The sequence below is a fragment of the Pelodiscus sinensis genome, chromosome 25 (genome assembly GCF_049634645.1).
Source record: "Pelodiscus sinensis isolate JC-2024 chromosome 25, ASM4963464v1, whole genome shotgun sequence".
NCBI classification, from domain to species: Eukaryota; Metazoa; Chordata; order Testudines; family Trionychidae; genus Pelodiscus; species Pelodiscus sinensis.
This window is the reverse complement of record NC_134735.1, coordinates 14,032,073-14,049,489: the sequence shown is the minus strand read 5'-3', so window position 1 is coordinate 14,049,489 and position 17,417 is coordinate 14,032,073. Positions and strand designations below refer to the sequence as shown.

General features: G+C 52.2%; 1 protein-coding gene across 1 annotated transcript; it reads right to left on the bottom strand.

Moving 5' to 3' along the window:
* Nucleotides 1–494: 494 nt before the first annotated feature.
* LOC102444334 (CCN family member 2-like) lies at nucleotides 495–16,528 on the bottom strand. The gene is made up of 5 exons (XM_075909040.1): nucleotides 15,424–16,528; nucleotides 8,879–9,092; nucleotides 6,490–6,741; nucleotides 3,942–4,150; nucleotides 495–1,521 (listed from the first exon to the last, which is right to left on the bottom strand). Exons 1-5 carry the CDS (start codon nucleotides 15,487–15,489, stop codon nucleotides 1,210–1,212), a joined length of 1,053 nt encoding a protein of 350 aa, XP_075765155.1. The 5' UTR covers nucleotides 15,490–16,528; the 3' UTR covers nucleotides 495–1,209.
* Nucleotides 16,529–17,417: the final 889 nt, after the last annotated feature.

The window sequence follows — 17,417 nt, the reverse complement described above, 5'->3', positions numbered from 1 at the left end:
AGCAATGGGCTTGAACTGCAGCAAGGGAGGTTTAGTTTGGATATTAGGAAAAACTTTCTAATTGTCGGGGTGGTTAAACACTGGAATGAATTGTCCAGGGGGGTTGTGGAATCTCCATCTCTGGAGATATTGAAGAGCAGGTTGGACAGACACCTGTCAGGGATGGTCTAGATGGTGGTTGATCCTGCCGTGAGGGCAGGGGACTGGACTCGATGACCTCTCGAGGTCCCTTCCAGTCCCAGTGTTCTAGGATTCTCTGAAAGTGCGAGTACAATGTTTCATGTAATGCTATTATCAGTCATGTCAACTATCAATAATAGTACATTGTATTTTTTAATCATGCAAATGGGCCCTTTGCTGACCACTTGCTCTGAATTTGCATGTCGTTTGGCTCTCTGGTTTGAAAAAGTGCCGAGGCCTGCCCTGGAGGCGCCCTTTCAGCACTGACAGTGGGCAGAGGGACAGCCTGGCGCAGTCCCATCATCTATGGGGACGTCTTGGCCGGGGTTTGGATTTTCCAAAGAAAGCCTCCCAGGCCCAAGAGGTGCCTGCAATAGGATGGGCTGGCTCCCATTGTTTCCCTCTCTCCTCTTCTCCCTGGCTTTTGAAAAGCGGCTGATGCCAGGGAGGAGCATTGGTCCCACAGCACCGAGCTGTGGCAGGTGTCAGTCAGTTCAGAGTCACTGACAACCACCCCACTCACCCACCCTGGGCCATGCACAGGGCCGCACTGCGGACAGATAATGGGGAACTGTGCTGGCACACCGATGCAGGGCCTCTCACTTCCTGGGCCTCTCCTTTGCCTCCTGCCCTGGCTTTGCTGCCAGCAGCTTTAAGGGAATTGTTCCCCCACTGCACTTTCAGCTAGGAATGGGCCCAGGCCACAAGACTTAGATCCAGATCCAGACGGCCTGGGCGCGTGGGCAATGTGGATCGGGATTTCAGGCCAGGCCCACTTCTCTTTCCAGCCTAGCTCCATTCTGCCTCCACGTCCACAAAAGGAACCAGCTCAGCAGGATTGGCATCGTCCAAGATCCCCACTCACAGGGGGCCCAGGAGCTGCTCCTCCACGCTGCTTGGCTCGTTGGCCAGGTGCCCCAGTGCCAAAGAGTCCCTGGGGTAGGGGAGAGACGGCCATGTCCTGGGATTCAGGGAGCAGGCATTCGAGAGCACTCAATGCACTGGCCCAGAGATCAGGGAGAGGAGTGGCTACTGCCTCTCTAGCTTGACATGGTCTCCAATCATCCATCTGCGGTAGGTGGCCAGGAAGACGTCGTTGTCTCTGGGACAGTCCCGGTGGCAGGAGCACGTCTTGATGAACATTATCTTATGCTGGAAGACGTCTCCCTCTGGGCACTTGAACTCCACCTCCACGGTGCTGGTGCTGTGCGGCGTGCAGCAGCGTCCGTCTGTGCAGCTGCCGCAGAACTTGGGCCGGTAAAAGCGGCTGCTGGTGCAGCCTGAGAACTCCAAGCGGATTCCCTGGCGAGGCTTTGGGGTCCGCACACACTTCTTTCCTTTCTGGGGAGAGAGCAGCAGGGAGGGAAGGGTTAACCCAGCAATCTGGGATCACGGAATGGGAAAAGGTACCTGTGTGGGGTAGAAAAACTGCCAAAGGAAACACAAGTGGGTTTGTGTGGGTTGTAATGCATTGGTTTTCTAGGGAAAAAATTCAAAATGAGTGTTATTTATTCCAGTTTTTGGAAACATTTTTTTTTTTCAGTGTCATGGTCTCTGTCGAGGCAAAGTAGCGAAATAAAGCTGTCAGGAAACAGATTAAAAAGCAAGAAGCAGGAATTCCCCCACCAAAATGAAACAGCCTTTTGTTAACATTTTTACAATGTTTTAAAAGATTGGAGGAAAAACAGGGATTTCCAAAGAACTCTGGGTGACTCTTCGACTGAGCCCAAACACCATTTTTCACTCTCTCTATAAAGACATAACGTTTTTGACCAGCCCTGGCTATGGGACCTGATCCTGCCAGGAGCCAGTGGCTCATTTCTCACTGATGTCAATAGGAGTGGAAGGGGCTCAGCACCTCTCAGGATTGGACCCAATAGGTACAATGTATGGCTGCATCTACACTGGCAAGATTTTGCACAAAAGTGGCCGCTTTTGCGCAAAATCTTGCCGCCTGTCTACACTGGCCGCGAGTATTTGCGCAAAAACACTGACATTGTAATGTACAAAATCAGTGCTTCTTGTGCAAATAGTCCGACGCGCCCGCTCAGGGATAAGCCCTCTTGCGCAAGTATTCTTGCACAAGAGGCCAGTGTAGACAGCAACGTTAATTTCTTGCGCAAGAAAGCCCGATGGCTAAAATAGCCATCGGAGCTTTCTTGCGCAAGAGAGCGTCTACACTGGCACGGATGCTCTTGCGCAAAAGCACATCTCTTGCGCAAAGGCACATGCCAGTGTAGACGCTCTCTTGCGCAAATACTTTTAATGGAAAAACTCTTCGGTTAAAAGTATTTGTGCAAAATCATGCCAGTGTGGACACAGCCTATATGTATAGCTGGGCTGCTCGATTTTGTGGCCCCGGGGCTTCTAATGATACTCACAGCACATGCCGAGGGCCGCAACTTAAGTGTGGTTGCATAGGGCAGGTGGCCCGTGGGCCCATGTGGCCCGCAGTCCATTTGTTTGTGGCCCGTGGTGCAGTTTGGGTTTACACAGGGCTCACCACGTGTCCGTGGGCAAGATCCTTTGAACGTGGCCTCCACTGGGAACACGCCCCACAACAGCGAGGCATCTCCCAGGTGGGGTGAGCATGGAGAGACGCAAGTGGACGGGCTGGCTGGAACAGGCGGGTGCAGGGTATCGGCGTCTCTGGCCCCCAGGAAGGAGGTGCCGGGACCACTGGGGCATTGTGGGACGTGCTGGCTGCTTAGGCTTGTGGGCAGAGCCTGAGAGATGCTGACTGGCTCCCACGGGCCACGTTTGGGTCCAGTGCTACTGCTTAGGGCTTAATCTTTGTATTCACGCCCATCAGTGTGACAGAAGCTATTTGCATATATTTGCATGTGTCTGCACCAACACTTAAGTGGTGGCCCTCGGCATGTGCTGAGAGTATCACTGTGGCCCCCGGGGCTTCCAAAGTTGAGTAGCCCTGCTGCATGTGATGCACGATTAGGGAGAACTCATGTTCCAAACACCCCCTTGTCTTTGAGGCCTGGAGGGATGAGGCTATGTCTGGTAGTGTCCTTGATGGACCTGCAGAGCACGCTCAGTTCAGGCTCTGGATCACTAGGAGAAGCTGGCCCCTGCCTATGCCAGGGCTGAAGGGGGCTTTGAATGTGAGCCGGGAGGGGTGTGCAATGACCGGTGTCTTGAGGAGCGAGCGGGTGGCCTCCTGAGCACACACTTACAGACTGAAAGGCCACAAGGGACCGTCTAGTCTGACCTCCTGGACTGTGTCCCGGGCACAGCACTGCGGGGTCACCCATGCCCAAGGCCTCCGCAATGGTAGGGAATTGGTTGGGTGAGACATGGCCGGATGACTGAGGGACTGAGCCGTGCCCCACACCGCAGAAAAGGTGAAGCTCCCCTCTCCTCCCGACTTGGGAAAAACTCCTTAAACCTGGAGACCAGTTCAACTCTGGGCATGGGAACAAGACCCACCAGCTGGCACCTAAGGGAAAGGATTGGCTGCACCAACTCGGAGCACTGGCTCACCCATCTCATGTCCTGTTTGATGCCTTGAAGCGCTCCCGAGTATGATCCCTGAGCTGTGTCAAACAGACGACACTGGCATTGCAGCTGGGCAGGCAGGCTCCTCATGCCTTTGCCAGCCAGCGAGCTAGTGGCAGCTTGTGCTCAGAGTCCAAGGGAAAGGCCGTCAGCTACCCACTACCGGGTATTCAGCCCCATCCTCCCTTGTCTGACCCACCCCAGCCCTGCCCCCCCCCAGTCTGGTCTCACAGACACTGGGGGCCCCGTACCTTGATGATCTGCTCCAGGAGGAAGTCACAGGGCCGGACCAGGCAGAGCCGGCTCTCCTTCTCCGGGCGGCACTGGGGGTTGTCGTTAGTGACGCGGGTGGAGATGCCCATCCCGCAGCTCTTGGAGCAGGCACTCCACGCCGTGGTCTGGACGAGGCAGTTCTGGAGGCCATTCAGCTCAGGCCTCGGCGCTGGGTTCTGCCTGTGAACTGCCCCAGGTCAAGGGAGACACAAGAGAGCCTTCAGGGACCTGGCACAAGGTTCACGGCCAGGGAGTGGCTAACTCACTGCAAAAAGGAATTCCCCCTTTTGGTATCCTCGCCTTCTCATCAGCTGTTGGGAGCAGGCCTCATCTACCCTGACTGAACTGGCCCGGTGCATAGCAATGTAACACTCCAACCGATGTAGGGATGCCAGGTGGAAAATGTCCGGTGCTTTCTGGTTTTCTTGGCTGGAAGGCTGGTGGGGACTTTTTTTTTTTTTTTTGCTCAACAACTTCCGTCTCCGGGTTTGTTTTTTGCTTAACAAGAAGTTTGGCCTCCCGTTTTTTTCCTGCCATGTTTGGGATTTTTGGTGAAAGCATCTGGCAAGCCTACCTCTATGCACTTGTATCCCTGCCAGACTGAAGTTTCCGATTCATGCAGCTGAGGAAGTAGGCTCCAGCCTACGAAAGCTTGTGCCCAAAGATTTGTGTTAGTCTTTACAGTGCCACAGGACTTACGGGTTTTGATAACACGGCAGAGATTAGCGATCATGGACTGAGCAGCGCTGCATTTAGGGTTTATTTTACAAACTGTAACCCACTAGCCCTCCTTTCTACCTCTGACAGGTGCTGCGTCTAGACTGGCAAGTTTTTCCGCAAAAGCAACTGCTTTTGCGGAAAAACTTGCCAGCTGTCTACACTGGCCGCTTGAATTTGCACAAGAACACTGATGATCTCATGTAAGATTGTCAGTGTTCTTGCGCAAATACTATGCTGCTCCCGTTTGGGAAAAAGCCCTCTTGCGCAGATGTATTTGCACAAGAGGGCCAGTGTAGACAGCTAAAAACTGTTTTGCGCAAAAAAGCCCCAATGGCGAAAATGGCAAGTGGGACTTTCTTGCGCAAAACCGTGTCTCGATTGGCTACGGACTCTTTTCCGCAAAAAGTGCTTTTGCGCAAAAGCATCCGTGCCAATCTAGACGCTCTGTTCTGCAAATGCTTTTAACGGAAAAACTTTTCTGTTAAAAGCATTTGTGGAAAATCAGACCAGTCTAGATGCAGCCAGGGGCTGTGTCTACACTGGCAAGTTTTTCCCGGAAAATCATCTGATTTTCCAGGAAAAACTTGCCAGCTGTCTACACTGGCCGCTTGAATTTCCGGAAAAGCACTGACGATCTCATGTAAAATCATCAGTGCTTTTCCGGAAATACTATGCTGCTCCCATTCGGGCAAAAGTCTTTTTCCAAAAGACTTTTGCCCGAAAGGGCCAGTGTAGACAGCATAGTTCTGTTTTCCGCAAAAAAGCCCCGATTGCGAAAATGGCGATCGGGGCTTTTTTGCGGAAAATTGCGTCTAGATTGGCCACGGACGCTTTTCCACAAAAAGTGCTTTTCCGGAAAAGCGTTCTGCCAATCTAGACACGCTTTTCCGAAAATGCTTTTAACGGAAAAGTTTTCCGTTAAAAGCATTTCCGGAAAATCATGCCAGTGTAGACGTAGCCAGGGTGTCTGCCCTGCACTGGCCCTTAAAGGGCAAAACCCAGCCCTGAGTGAGGGCTGACAGCGAAGCCCCAGCTGAGGCAGTTATTGATGATTAGGGCCCAGCTGGGGGCTATATAAAGAAGGGCTCCTGGCGGGGGACTCACTCTGGCTCTAGGTGAGGAGTAGGATGGGCCTGGCTGCCAGGGAATCCAGAGGCTCCCTGAGACAGGGCAGGGCTGGGGAAAGGCAGGCAGAGCTGGGAAGCTCTGGCCTGCCCTCATCCCAGGCTGCAGGGTCTGAGGCAAGGCCTGAGAGTACCAGGGCTGCCGGGAGATAGCTGAGCTAGAAAAAGGCAGAGGTCCACCCCACGTCCCCCTTGCCAATGCTGAGTGGCCATTCCAGAGTGCAGTGGGCCCCGAGGCAGGGGCTAGATGAAGCCTGGCAGTGGGTCACTGAGACAAGGAGGGTCAGAACTGGGAGGGGAGGATCCTGATAAACACCCCCCGGAACGGGGCCGAGACACTGCAGTGGGCACTGCTGGAGGACACTGCGGTCCAGAGTGACGCAGGTCTGGACTGGAGAGTGAAGTGAGGACAGGGGGAGGCACCGGCCAGAGGGAGGCATCCAGCAAGCAGCTGACAAGCACTAATTCCCAGGGCTACCAGCAGGAGGTGCCCCATTACTAACCGGGGTGTTAACAGGCCGCTGTACCTTGAATAGTAGGAAAATTGAGCTAACCCCGGACACGAAACAATCGGTCCCACCCTGCATAGGGCTGGGACACTTTCCCAGACCCCAGGAAAGCTGGTCTCACCACCAGAAGCTGGCCCAATAAAAGACATTCCCTCCCCCACCAGCCTGCTCACCGGCCCTGGTTGTTTCAAAGCGATTTTCCTGGCTGCCCCCTTGGCAAATCCACTCCTCGCAGCACTGGGCCTGGAGTGTCACCCGGCGGGGGCTCGGGCAGTCTGGGGAGGGGAGCCGCAGGTCCTGGGCGCACAAGGGGATGCAGCCGATGGCGCCGTCCATGCAGATGCACTGCAGCTGGCAGGTGGGCTGGAAGCTCTCGCCGTTGTGATAGATCTTCCCCAGCAGGTCGCAGGTCGCCCCGTCATGGGCTGTGGGGAGAGACGGGGGAGGGGGAGATTCAGTAGAAAAAGGCCAGGCCTCGTGCTCTCGGGATTACGCACAAACCCGGAATCAAAGCGTGTGAGCGTCAGCCAGCGAGCTGGACAGAAAACTCCCCCCGCTTGACGCCTACAACTTCTGGGGGGTGAGCCTGCGTCTGGGGCCCCAAGCAGCCAGTTTCACGTGCCCATGTGAGGGAGCCTGAGCCGCCCTGACTCCACCGAGGACCCGGCTGCACCCCTCCCCCCAGGGAAGCAAGCCCTTTTGGCTCAATTTGCATGGCTGGACAAGGGCAGTTTCACCAGCAGCAAACTGAGCCCCCATCCAAACATGAGGGGGCTGGCTGTGACCACCCTGTTCACAAGCCCATCGACCAAGCCAGTAACGCGCCGGGGTCATGTCCGGGACAGCTCTGCTCAAAGCTGCATGGCCGAGCCCCGTGCCCGAAAGGAGCTGGTAAAACCCTGTCTCCGTGCCGGGGAGGGACTAGGTGACCAGGAGGTCTGGTCCAAGCCTTGGTTGCTACAACTCCAGCTAAGTGCTTTGGCTGGACACAGCAGCAGAGGCATGAGATGCTGGCGTTGGCCTGTTACGTTACAGCAGAGGGCACTAGCACCCTGCAGGACTGACCCTGGCACAGAGACCTACGCGACCGCATGAGCGCCCGGGCAGGAAGCTGGAGGCTGCCGGAATCACGAGGAGCAGGCACGATGGAGAAGCTGGCCGACCGTTCAGCAACACCCCCGTGTGCGGATCTAGCCTGGGCCTGACACATCCCTGGAGGAAGAGCGACTGCTGGGAGCTCTCTGTGGGTCCCCTCGTATCTAGAGCTGTTTTTGAGTAAGGACAGGCTTAAGGCAGGACCCCAAGCCCCCCATAGTTCTGGACAGCCTGGGCCCAGGGCAATGGTTCTTCACCACCACTTAGGGCCATGTTGTGAGTCCCATTGATAAGACTGAGCACAATTAGAGTTAGGCACAAATGGGACTTAGGGCCCTTGCAAATCTCCCCCATTAACATGAAGTAGTGAAATCAGTCTCTCATCTCGGGAAGGCTGGTACCACAGTGCACCAGGACTACAGGCCAGGGAGCCTTGGGTTTGGGGTCTGACCCAGAAATCCCTATTGGGAGAGGCCAGAGGACAGTCTGCCATCAGCAGACAATGCATTGTGTTTAAACCCAGCACTGCACGACGGTAATGCCGATTGGATCCATTCATTCTGCAGAGAGGAATCTAGGGGTCACAGTGGACCACAAGCTAAATATGAGTCAGCAGTGTGATGCTGTTGCAAAAATACCCAACACAATTCTGGGTTGCATTAACAGGAGTGTTGTGAGCAAGACACGAGAAGTCATTCTTCCGCTCTGCTCTGCATTGATGAGGCCTCAAATGGAGCATTGTGTCCAGTTCTCAGCACCACTTTTCAAGAAATTGGAGAGGGTCCGGAGAAGAGCAACAAGAATGATGAAAGATCTAGAGAACATGAGCTATGAAGGAAGACTGAAAGAATTGGGCTTGACTGAGAGGGGACATGTTAGCGGTTTTTAGGTATCTAAAAGGGTGTCATGAGGAGGAGGGAGAAAAATTATCCTCCTTGGTCTCTGAGGATAGAACAAGAAGCAATGGGCTTAAACTGCAGCAAGGGAGGTTTAGGTTGGACATTAGGAAAAACTTCCTACCTGTCAGGGTGGTTAAATACTGGAATAAATTATGTAGGGGAGTTGTGGAATCTCCATCTCTGGGGATATTGAGGAGCATGTTAGACAGAAACCTGTCAGGGCTGGGCTAAATGGTGCTGGGTCCTGCTGTGAGGGCAGGGGACTGGACTTGATGACCTCTCGAGGTCCCTTCCAGTTCTAGTGTTCTATGATTTTATGATTTAATCCAAACCCTCTGCCCTCTGCACTGAGGTGAGGAGGTTGTATCTGAGTTATGACTTGTGCCCTCTAGCCAGTTCCATGCTTTCTGCTCCACCACACAGCTGCATAAGGAGACCCATTTACACCCTTGTCTGGTCTGCTGCAGTGTGTTCCCAAAGGGAAGCTCGGAGGTGCCCCCGGCTCTGCCATGGGAGGTGGGACTGGGAGCAGGGCAGCTCCGCCGGGGGGAGAGACGCAGCTGCTCACCTAAGCAGATCCCGCTGGCTCGGTGGATTTTGGAGAAGTCACAGTAGAGTCCCTTGTGGTGATCGCAGGGTTTCTGAAGGGAGCACAGCTCACCCAGCTGCCGGGCACACACCTTACAGCATCCACAGGCATCCCACACGTGGCTGGTGCCAACAGGGCACTGCAGCGGCTGGGAGGGGCACTGGCACGGGTATGAACACGCCGGTGACTCGGCCTGCAGGACAAGCCGGGAAAATAAGACTCTTCCTCTCACAACCAGTCGGGTAGAGATCAAAGCACATGAATCTGCTGCCCCACCCTCAGCCCTGCAGGATAAACCCACCTCCCACTTCCCACCTCCCCAGCTGCTCCCATGCAGCTCCCAACGCGCAAACCCCTTCATACTCTAAGATCAAGTGGCATTCAAGAAAGAGGAATCCCCTTGCGGGCAGAGTCAACTCTGAACGCTAAGGGCACGTCTAGACTGCAGCGCTATTTCAGGATACCGGAAGTATCCTGAAATAGCAACGCTGTATCTTTAAATGTGCCTGCTATTTCCCAAAATCGCGGGCGTGCTAGTCCAGTGTCCCTGTAACTCTCATTCCACGAGAGTTAAGGGATTTGTTAGAATAGTGCCTTGATTTGAAATTGGGCATTGTCTACACAGCGCCAAATTTCAAAATAAGCTCTTTCAACCTAGACTCAGAATAAGCTACGCAATTTGCGAAGTACAAATTATGTAGCTTATTCCGGGTGCTGTTTAGACGCACCCAAACAGAGCCAGTGAATGCTTGGAGTTAGCCACTCTGTGGGATCAGACTCCTTCCATCTGGCAGCAACAACAACCACCTGACTGGCTCATTCATCAGTAGAGCAAAAAGCACTTTGCAAAAAAGGGCACCATCATTATTCCCATTTTACAGATGGAGAAACTGAGGCACGGAGTGGTGAATGGGTTGGCCCAAAGTCACCCAGCAGCAGAGCCAATGCATTCACCACTCTGTGCCTCAGTTTCTCCACCTCAGTTTTCTAAGTCCCAGCATGCTGCTAGGTTCACTAGGCCACACAACTTCAAGGGAGACTTGAGAGGTTTACCCTGCCTTTCAGGAACCTTGGGATGGTCCGCCTTCCTTGGGACCTTTTGGAAGGAATGCCCTCCTGGCTCAAAGCACTCAGAGCTGTCCTTCTCTTCTTTCAGAAAGCCACCACCAGGATTTCTGCTGAGGAAAGCAGAGCTGAGCCAGCTGGAAGGATGAGAAAGCTCTGGGGAAGATCAAATCAATATCTTAGATGCCTATATACAAATGCAAGAAGTATTGGGTGATAAGCAGGAAGAACTTGAAGTGCTAATAAACAAACACAACTATGACATCGTTGGTATCACAGAGACTTGGTGGGATAATGCACACGATGGGAATATTGGTATAGAAGGGTACAACTTACTCAGGAGGAGGTGTTGCCTTATAGATTAAAAGTGTATAGCAAGATTAGAAAGGCAAAGGTGCAAAACGAGCTCAAACTAGCTACATACAAAAAGGGAAACATAAATTTATTAGAAGTAAGAGGAAGACCAAGGACAGGGTAGGCTCATTGCTCAGTGAGGAGGGAGAAACAGTAACAGGAAACTTGGAAATGGCAGAGATGCTTAATAACTTCTTTGTTTCAGTCTTCACCAAGAAGTCTGATGATTAAGGAATTCCTAACATAGTGAATACTAGTGGGAATGAGATAGGTTTAGAAGATAAAATAAAAAAAGAACAAGTTAAAAAACACTTAGAAAAGTTAGATGTCTGCAGGTCACCAGGGCCTGATAAAATGCATCCTAGAATACTCAAGGAGCTGATAGAGGAGGTATCTGAGCCGTTAGCTATCATCTTTGAAAAATCATGGAAGACAGGAGAGATTCCAGAAGACTGGAAAAGGGCAAATGTAGTGTCCATCTATAAAAAGGAAAATAAGAACAACCCAGGAAACTACAGACCAATAGTTTAACTTTTGTGCCTGGAAAGATAATGGAGCAAGTAATTAAGGAAGTCATCTGCAAATACCTGAATATAATAAGGTGATAGATAACAGCCAGCATTGATTTGTAAAGAACAAATCATGTCAAACCAATCTGATAGCTTTCTTTGATAGGATAACAAGTCTTGTGGATAAGAGTGAAGCAGTGGATGTGGTATACCTAGACTTTAGTAAGGCATTTGATATGGTCTCACATGATCTTCTTATCAATAAACTAAGCAAATATAACTTAGATGGGGCAACTATAAGGTGGGTGCATAACTGGCTAGATAACTGTTCTCAGAGAGTAGTTATTAACGATTCACAATCCTGTTGGAAGGGCATAACAAGTAGGGTTTCACAGGGGTCTGTTTTGGGACTGTTTCTGTTCAATATCTTCATCAACAATTTAGATATTGGCATAGAGAGTATGCTTATTAAATTTGCAGATTATACCAAGCTGGGAGGGGATGCAAGTGCTGTGGAGGACAGGGTCATAATTCAAAATGATCTGGACAAACTGGAGAAATGGTCTGAGGTAAACAGGTTTAATAAAGACAAATGCAAAGTGCTCCACTTAGGAAGGAACAATCAGCTTCACACATAAAGAATGGGAAGTGACTGTCTAGGAAGGAGTACTGCAGAAAGTGATCTAGGGGTCATTGTGGACCACAAGCTAAATATGAGTCAACAGTGTGACACTGTTGCAAAAAAAAAAGCAAACATGATTCTGAGAAGTATCAGAGGGGTAGCCGTGTTAGTCTGAATCTGCAAAAGTGGCGAGGAGTCCTGTGGCACCTTGTAGACTAATTGAAGTGTTGGAGCATAAGCTTTCATGGGCAAAGACCTGCTTCGTCAGATGCATCTGACGAAGTAGGTCTTTGCCCATGAAAGCTTATGCTCCAACACTTCGGTTAGTCTATAAGGTGCCACAGGACTCCTCGCCGCTTTTGCATGATTCTGAGATGCATTAACAGGAGTGTTGTGAGCAAGACACGAGAAGTCATTCTTCCGCTCTACTCTGCGCTGATTAGGCCTCAGTTGGAGTATTGTGTCCAGTTCTCAGCACCACTTTTCAAGAAAGATGTGGACAAATTGGGAAAGGTCCAGAGGAGAGCAACAAGAAAGATTAAAGGTCTAGAGAACATGATCTAAGAAGGAAGACTGAAAAAATTGGGCTTGTTTAGTTTAGAAAGGATAAGACTGAGACATGATGAGGACATGATAGCGGTTTTCAGGTATCTAAAAGGGTGTCACAAGGAGAAGGGAGAAAAATTGTTCTCCTTGGCTTCTGAGGAAAAGGCAAGAAGCAATGGGCTTAAACTGCAGCAAGGGAGGTTTAGGCTGGACATTGGGAAAAACTTCCTAACTGTCAGGGTAGTTTAACACTGGAATAAGTTGCCTGCGGAGGTTGTGGAATCTCCATCTCTGGAGAGATTTAAGAGCAGGTTACATAGACATCTATCAGGGATGGTCTAGACAGTCCTGGGTCCTGCCGTGAGGGTAGGGGACTGGACTTGATGACCTTTCGAGGTCCCTTCCAGTTCTAGTGTTCTATGATTCTCTGAAAAGCCAGGATGCTGGAAGTTCTGTTGGTGATTCAGTAGGTGGCAGCCTTCTCCTACTGCCTCTGCTGGACCAACGCCCAGCTGCTGTACATGGCAGGGGATATAAAACTAAGGTCATTAAAGAGCTCCCGTTCCATTTAAAAAATGGTGTTAGCCCTAGCGTCCTGGCTTTCCCATGTGGGGAGCTACAGCCTGCACACCAACATGCCCACTGCATAGTTTTACCAGAATAAGGGGTGATTCTTCACCTCCAGTGTTTAACTGCTGTGTGATGCCCCTGTGCACTGCTAGGCTGCTATGTTCCACCCCAGAGAGGGCTATGTTCCACCCCAGAGATCATTCCACGAGGAGTACAGCTAGTTCGGATTAGAAGCCTAATCCGAACTAGCTACTCCGTGCTGCGTGTAGCCACGCTGCACGGGGTTCGAACTAGCCGGCATTTAAAAATGGCGGCGCCCGGCTTATGCAAATGAAGCCCGGGAAATTCAAATCCCGGGCTTCATTTGCAAGTGCGGTATGCCTACATTACCCCGCTAGTTCGAACTAGCGGGGTAGTGTAGACATACCCGATGAGAGCTACTGGAATTGAAAAAGAAAAAGAAGCCAAAACCCATGGTTCCCCAGCCTCTGGTTAGGCTGACAGATCTGGAATGCATCACAAACTTCATTTGCGAAGCTGCCACTCCTAGGAGCCTTGAGCGCAGACTGAGCTGCCGTTGTGGGCAAAAAGCTGACTAGCAGAATCACATCTCCAAGCTGCGTATATATTCTCCATCACTGGCTCCCAGGTCCCAGCGGCTGAGTAGACAAGTCAAAACAAGATTGCTAACTGCCGGCACTGTGGGCTGTGCCGAGGTCCCTGGAAGAAGAGAGATGAGCAATGTTCTTTTTGCTTCACATAACTCTTCGCCCTGGTGCAGAATCTGGGGCAGGGTGGAGAAAACCGGCTCACTTCTCTGCAGCTGCTGGCTCTCCAGTAGGGAAATCTCAGGGCCAGTTAGTGAGCTAAGCAGGCTCACTAAAAATAAAACCTTTCTTTGTTGTTGCTGCTTTTTGGACCATGATCCCAATCAAAAAAGCATGGAAGGGTGTTGTAAGGCTCGGTGAAATGTTTACAAAGCACTCACCGTGCCTGGGATGACAGGTGCAAGACAAAAGGCAGGTACGGTTGATGCTTTTTGTATGGGATGACACTGACCACAGCTAAGAAAGCTAAGAAAGGATGCAAATCATGATCATTCCAATGCTCCTAACACTGAACTAATTTGGATAACACCACTTTACCCACCCTGACAGGCACTGATAAACTAGGCCTTACAACCCCCTGGTGTGATAAGAAAGAGTCTCTATTCCCTTTCACATATATAGGGAAAATGGATGCAAAGAGAGGTGCCCAAGGTCACACAAGTCAGTGGCAGAGTTGACAGTAGCGACACCAAGACTAAGTCTACACTACAGAGCTTTCCCAGGATACTGGAGGTATCCTGGAAAAACTCAGCCACGTCCAGGGAACGCAACTACTATTCAGAAATTATTTTCGGAAGAGCAGACGCACTCTTTCAGAAGCCCTGTCTTCCTCCTTCCACATGGAAGAAGGGCTCTTCTGAAAGAGGAGGTTTTTCCAAAATTTGGCCCAGTGTAGACGGGCCAAATTTCGGAAGGAAGCCTCTTCCAAAAAAAGAATAGGAAAAAGAAGTGTAGTGTAGACATAGCAAGAGACAAGGGGTCCTGAATCCACGTGCTCCGTTCTGACCAGTAGCTGACACTCCTCAAGACCTAGGAGCAGAGCTCAGAAGCTCTTGCTCCTCTGTTCCAGCCACCAGACCCTTGCTCCCCTCCCAGAGCTAGGAAGAGAACTGGAGTCCAAAGTCCCATTTTCAAAGCACTCAGCGGATGCTTGAGAACATGATCTCATTTGGGTAAATCAAATGTGTGGCCAAAGTTTGACCATAAAGTGTTTCAGAAACTGTGTGTGTGTGGGGGGGGAGGATTATTATTTATTACGTCCGTTACTGTAACTCAGGATCCTCGGTCACAGACCAGGAGCCCATTGCTCAAGGAACTGCACAACCACAGAAGAAAAAGACAGGCTCTCCCTACCCCAAAAAGTTCAGTCGTTTCCCTAAGCGCAGAAACTGCCCTGACCCTGGTACCGTTATAAGCTTCTCAGTGCAGAGATCAACAGTCGCTTTCTTGGATGATAATGGAGCACGTTTTTGGTGCTACCAGCAACAATCAATAGGCAGAGTTCAGGTACCTAAAGCATTTTGCTTACATCAGCCACCAAATTCCAGTTAACTCTTGAGCTACCGGCACCAGGAACCTTGGCTCCTTCCTGGTCTGCAAGGTGATTAGTACAATTTAGGCTCAATAATAACAAATCATCATGATGATTAATAATGTCCCCGCGGCTGTCACTTGTATTGTGGTCACATGCAAAGGCCCCATCAGAATCAGAGCTCCACAAAGCGCATGGAGACTCGGACCTGCCCCTGCAGAGCTTCCAATGAATTTCTCCTTCGGATGTCAGACTCCTTTCAAGGAGCACAGAGCTGGGGTTTAGTAGCAGCTGTTTCCCTCCACAGGGAGGCCAGCACAAGGCTGAGCTATCAAGGGTTTACCCCTGGCAGTGCACACTTGGCGGGTAATGCCGGGAGTAAGTTGTTTGACCTCTGTGCCTTGGGTTCCCCTCCTGGAACTCGGGGATAATACCTACCTCAGGAGAGCATGGGGGCGCTTCCTCCGTGTATGTTTGCACAGTGCTTGGAGATCCCAGGATGCAGGGCACTGTGGGGTCGCTGGCAGCAGCGTGCCCACCCGAGTGTCACTTTGCTTCGCAGTGAGGCTAGATGCAAAGTTATCTGCTAACTCCTGGGAGCTGCCAGAGGCAGGTGGCAGCTGCCCCCCTTCGGCTTGCAAAAAGCATCCTGCCCCCATCAAAACAAGCAGCTGCAAAGCTCCTCCAAGTAAACAAAACGACCGCAGTCCAATACATACCTCGGCAGCAGGCGTGAGGAGGAGGAGGAGCAGAGCCCCGGTTATTGCTCCAAAGCTGTCGCACATCCTGAGCGAGCGGGGCAGGGCAGGTTTCCGACTGACAGCTCGCCCTCTCGCTCCCTCTCCGCTCCGTTTGGAGAATGGTGCACACGGGAGCCTCTTCAAATAGCCTCCCGATGGGGCGTGCCCTGCCCTCGAGTGACAAGCTGGAGAGTGGCCCGAACTGAGTGAACCAAAAAGTTGCTGAATTCCAGAGAAGGTAGCAGCGTCCTGCGCCTTGGGTGGTCCCCGGGCTGCTGGTGGAGTCTGGGACTCGCCTGCATTCCACGGGCAGAAATCAAGTGCTGGCAAAATAATCCTTACTAGGATTGTATGATTGTTACTCCCTCGTGGGAAGCCTGAGACAGCTTCCTCCTTGGCTCCTCTCCACCTTCCTTAGGACCAGGAGCGGTACCCTCGAAGTGAAGCATTGTTGGAGTAACTACTGCCCTTGGAGGGGGCAGGGAGGGAAGGTTTCGCTTTGTTAGAAGCCCTTTGGTACCAGCAGTGACAGTGCATCAGCAGGGCCTGCAGACCCACCTTACCCAGACGGGTAAAACGGGTGGGAAGGGAGGAATTTCCCTGTGCTGCATGTGGGAAACCTAGTGAAATGGCTTGTCTTCAAGCGAGCTCAGCAGCAAACCATCAGCACTGCGCAGTACAGGCATCCAGATTCACAGCCGGTGGGCTGAGCCCCTAGGACAAGGAAAGGCTGCACAGCTGAGGTCTTTCCATTTGCCTCCTTATCTTTAAGCTTGCCCAGAGAGAGGTGACACACACATTCCTGGGCACCTTTTTCACACAGCGATGAGGGTGACAGAGTGACCTGGGCCAGCCCTCTCGACGTCGTGCTCTCCACCCTCCATGCCTGGCTGGCACCTCTCCTGGCACCTGGCACTGCGTCTTCTCGAGGTGACACATGGGGGGCATGTGGGATCACAACCCCCCTTCCACAGATTTCTGCAGGGGTTCACACCTGAGCGTGGCCAGCAGATGCCTTTTGACACTGCAGGAGGGAAGAGACGGGAGCTGCTTCCAGACGGAGGGTGTGGATGTGTGTTTCCAGAGCTCATCTCTTCCCACCAACACCCCTTCCCCCTTCCCCGCCCTCCCCCCTCCCCCCCCCCCCCCGCTTCTTCCTGCCTGCACAGTGTCAAAAGGCAGCTGAAACCTCTGATCTGCTGCTGGCCACCAGCATAACCCAGCCACCTCCTGTCCCTTGGCTACCTTGTGGGCAGGAAGGGGTTAAGCCCTAAGGATGCCTTGAGCACCAGGCCCCAGGGAATCTGACTGCCAGGGCTTCAGGTGGCTCAGCAGAGAAAGGTGCCCAGGGGACAGAGCAGCCCTGGGGGCAAGACCTAGGGAAGGGCAGCATGCGAAGAGGGTGCCAAGTGCCCCTGCCTAGGGACTATAGGGTTGGGGTGTAAACAGGCTGGAAATAGCCCCCCCCCCCCCCCCCACACACACACACACACTCCAGAGATTTGCTGAGAGTCGAAAACGCTTCCCTGGAACAACACGGTATGGGGCTTTGGCTTTGGCACATACAGGGCTGGGCTGCACTTGGCTCACCCCTGGTCCAGAGGGTTTTGAGCTTCCCCTGGGGGCCAGCCCAGCCCGAGGCCGTGGGGGATGAAAGAAGCCTGCCAGCCAGGCCGTTGTGAGCTGCCTGATCTGATCAAGGGCTGGTTCTACGGCCAGTGGAGGGAGCAGGGTGCGCGAGCGGCGGGGGTGGGAAGTGAAGGAGCAGTGGGGCAGGGGAAGGACAGTGAGAGGGGGAGCATGTAAAGGTGACACAGTAACCGGCCACGGCAGGAAGCAGCCAGTGCTGGCTGGAAACGGGGCGAGAAGGGGAAGAGATAGCTGGTCGAGTAGGGTTGCCAGGTGTCCAGTATTGACCTGGACAGTCCGGTATTTTCGCCTCCTGTCTGGTAAAAAAAAAAATCAGAAAATAC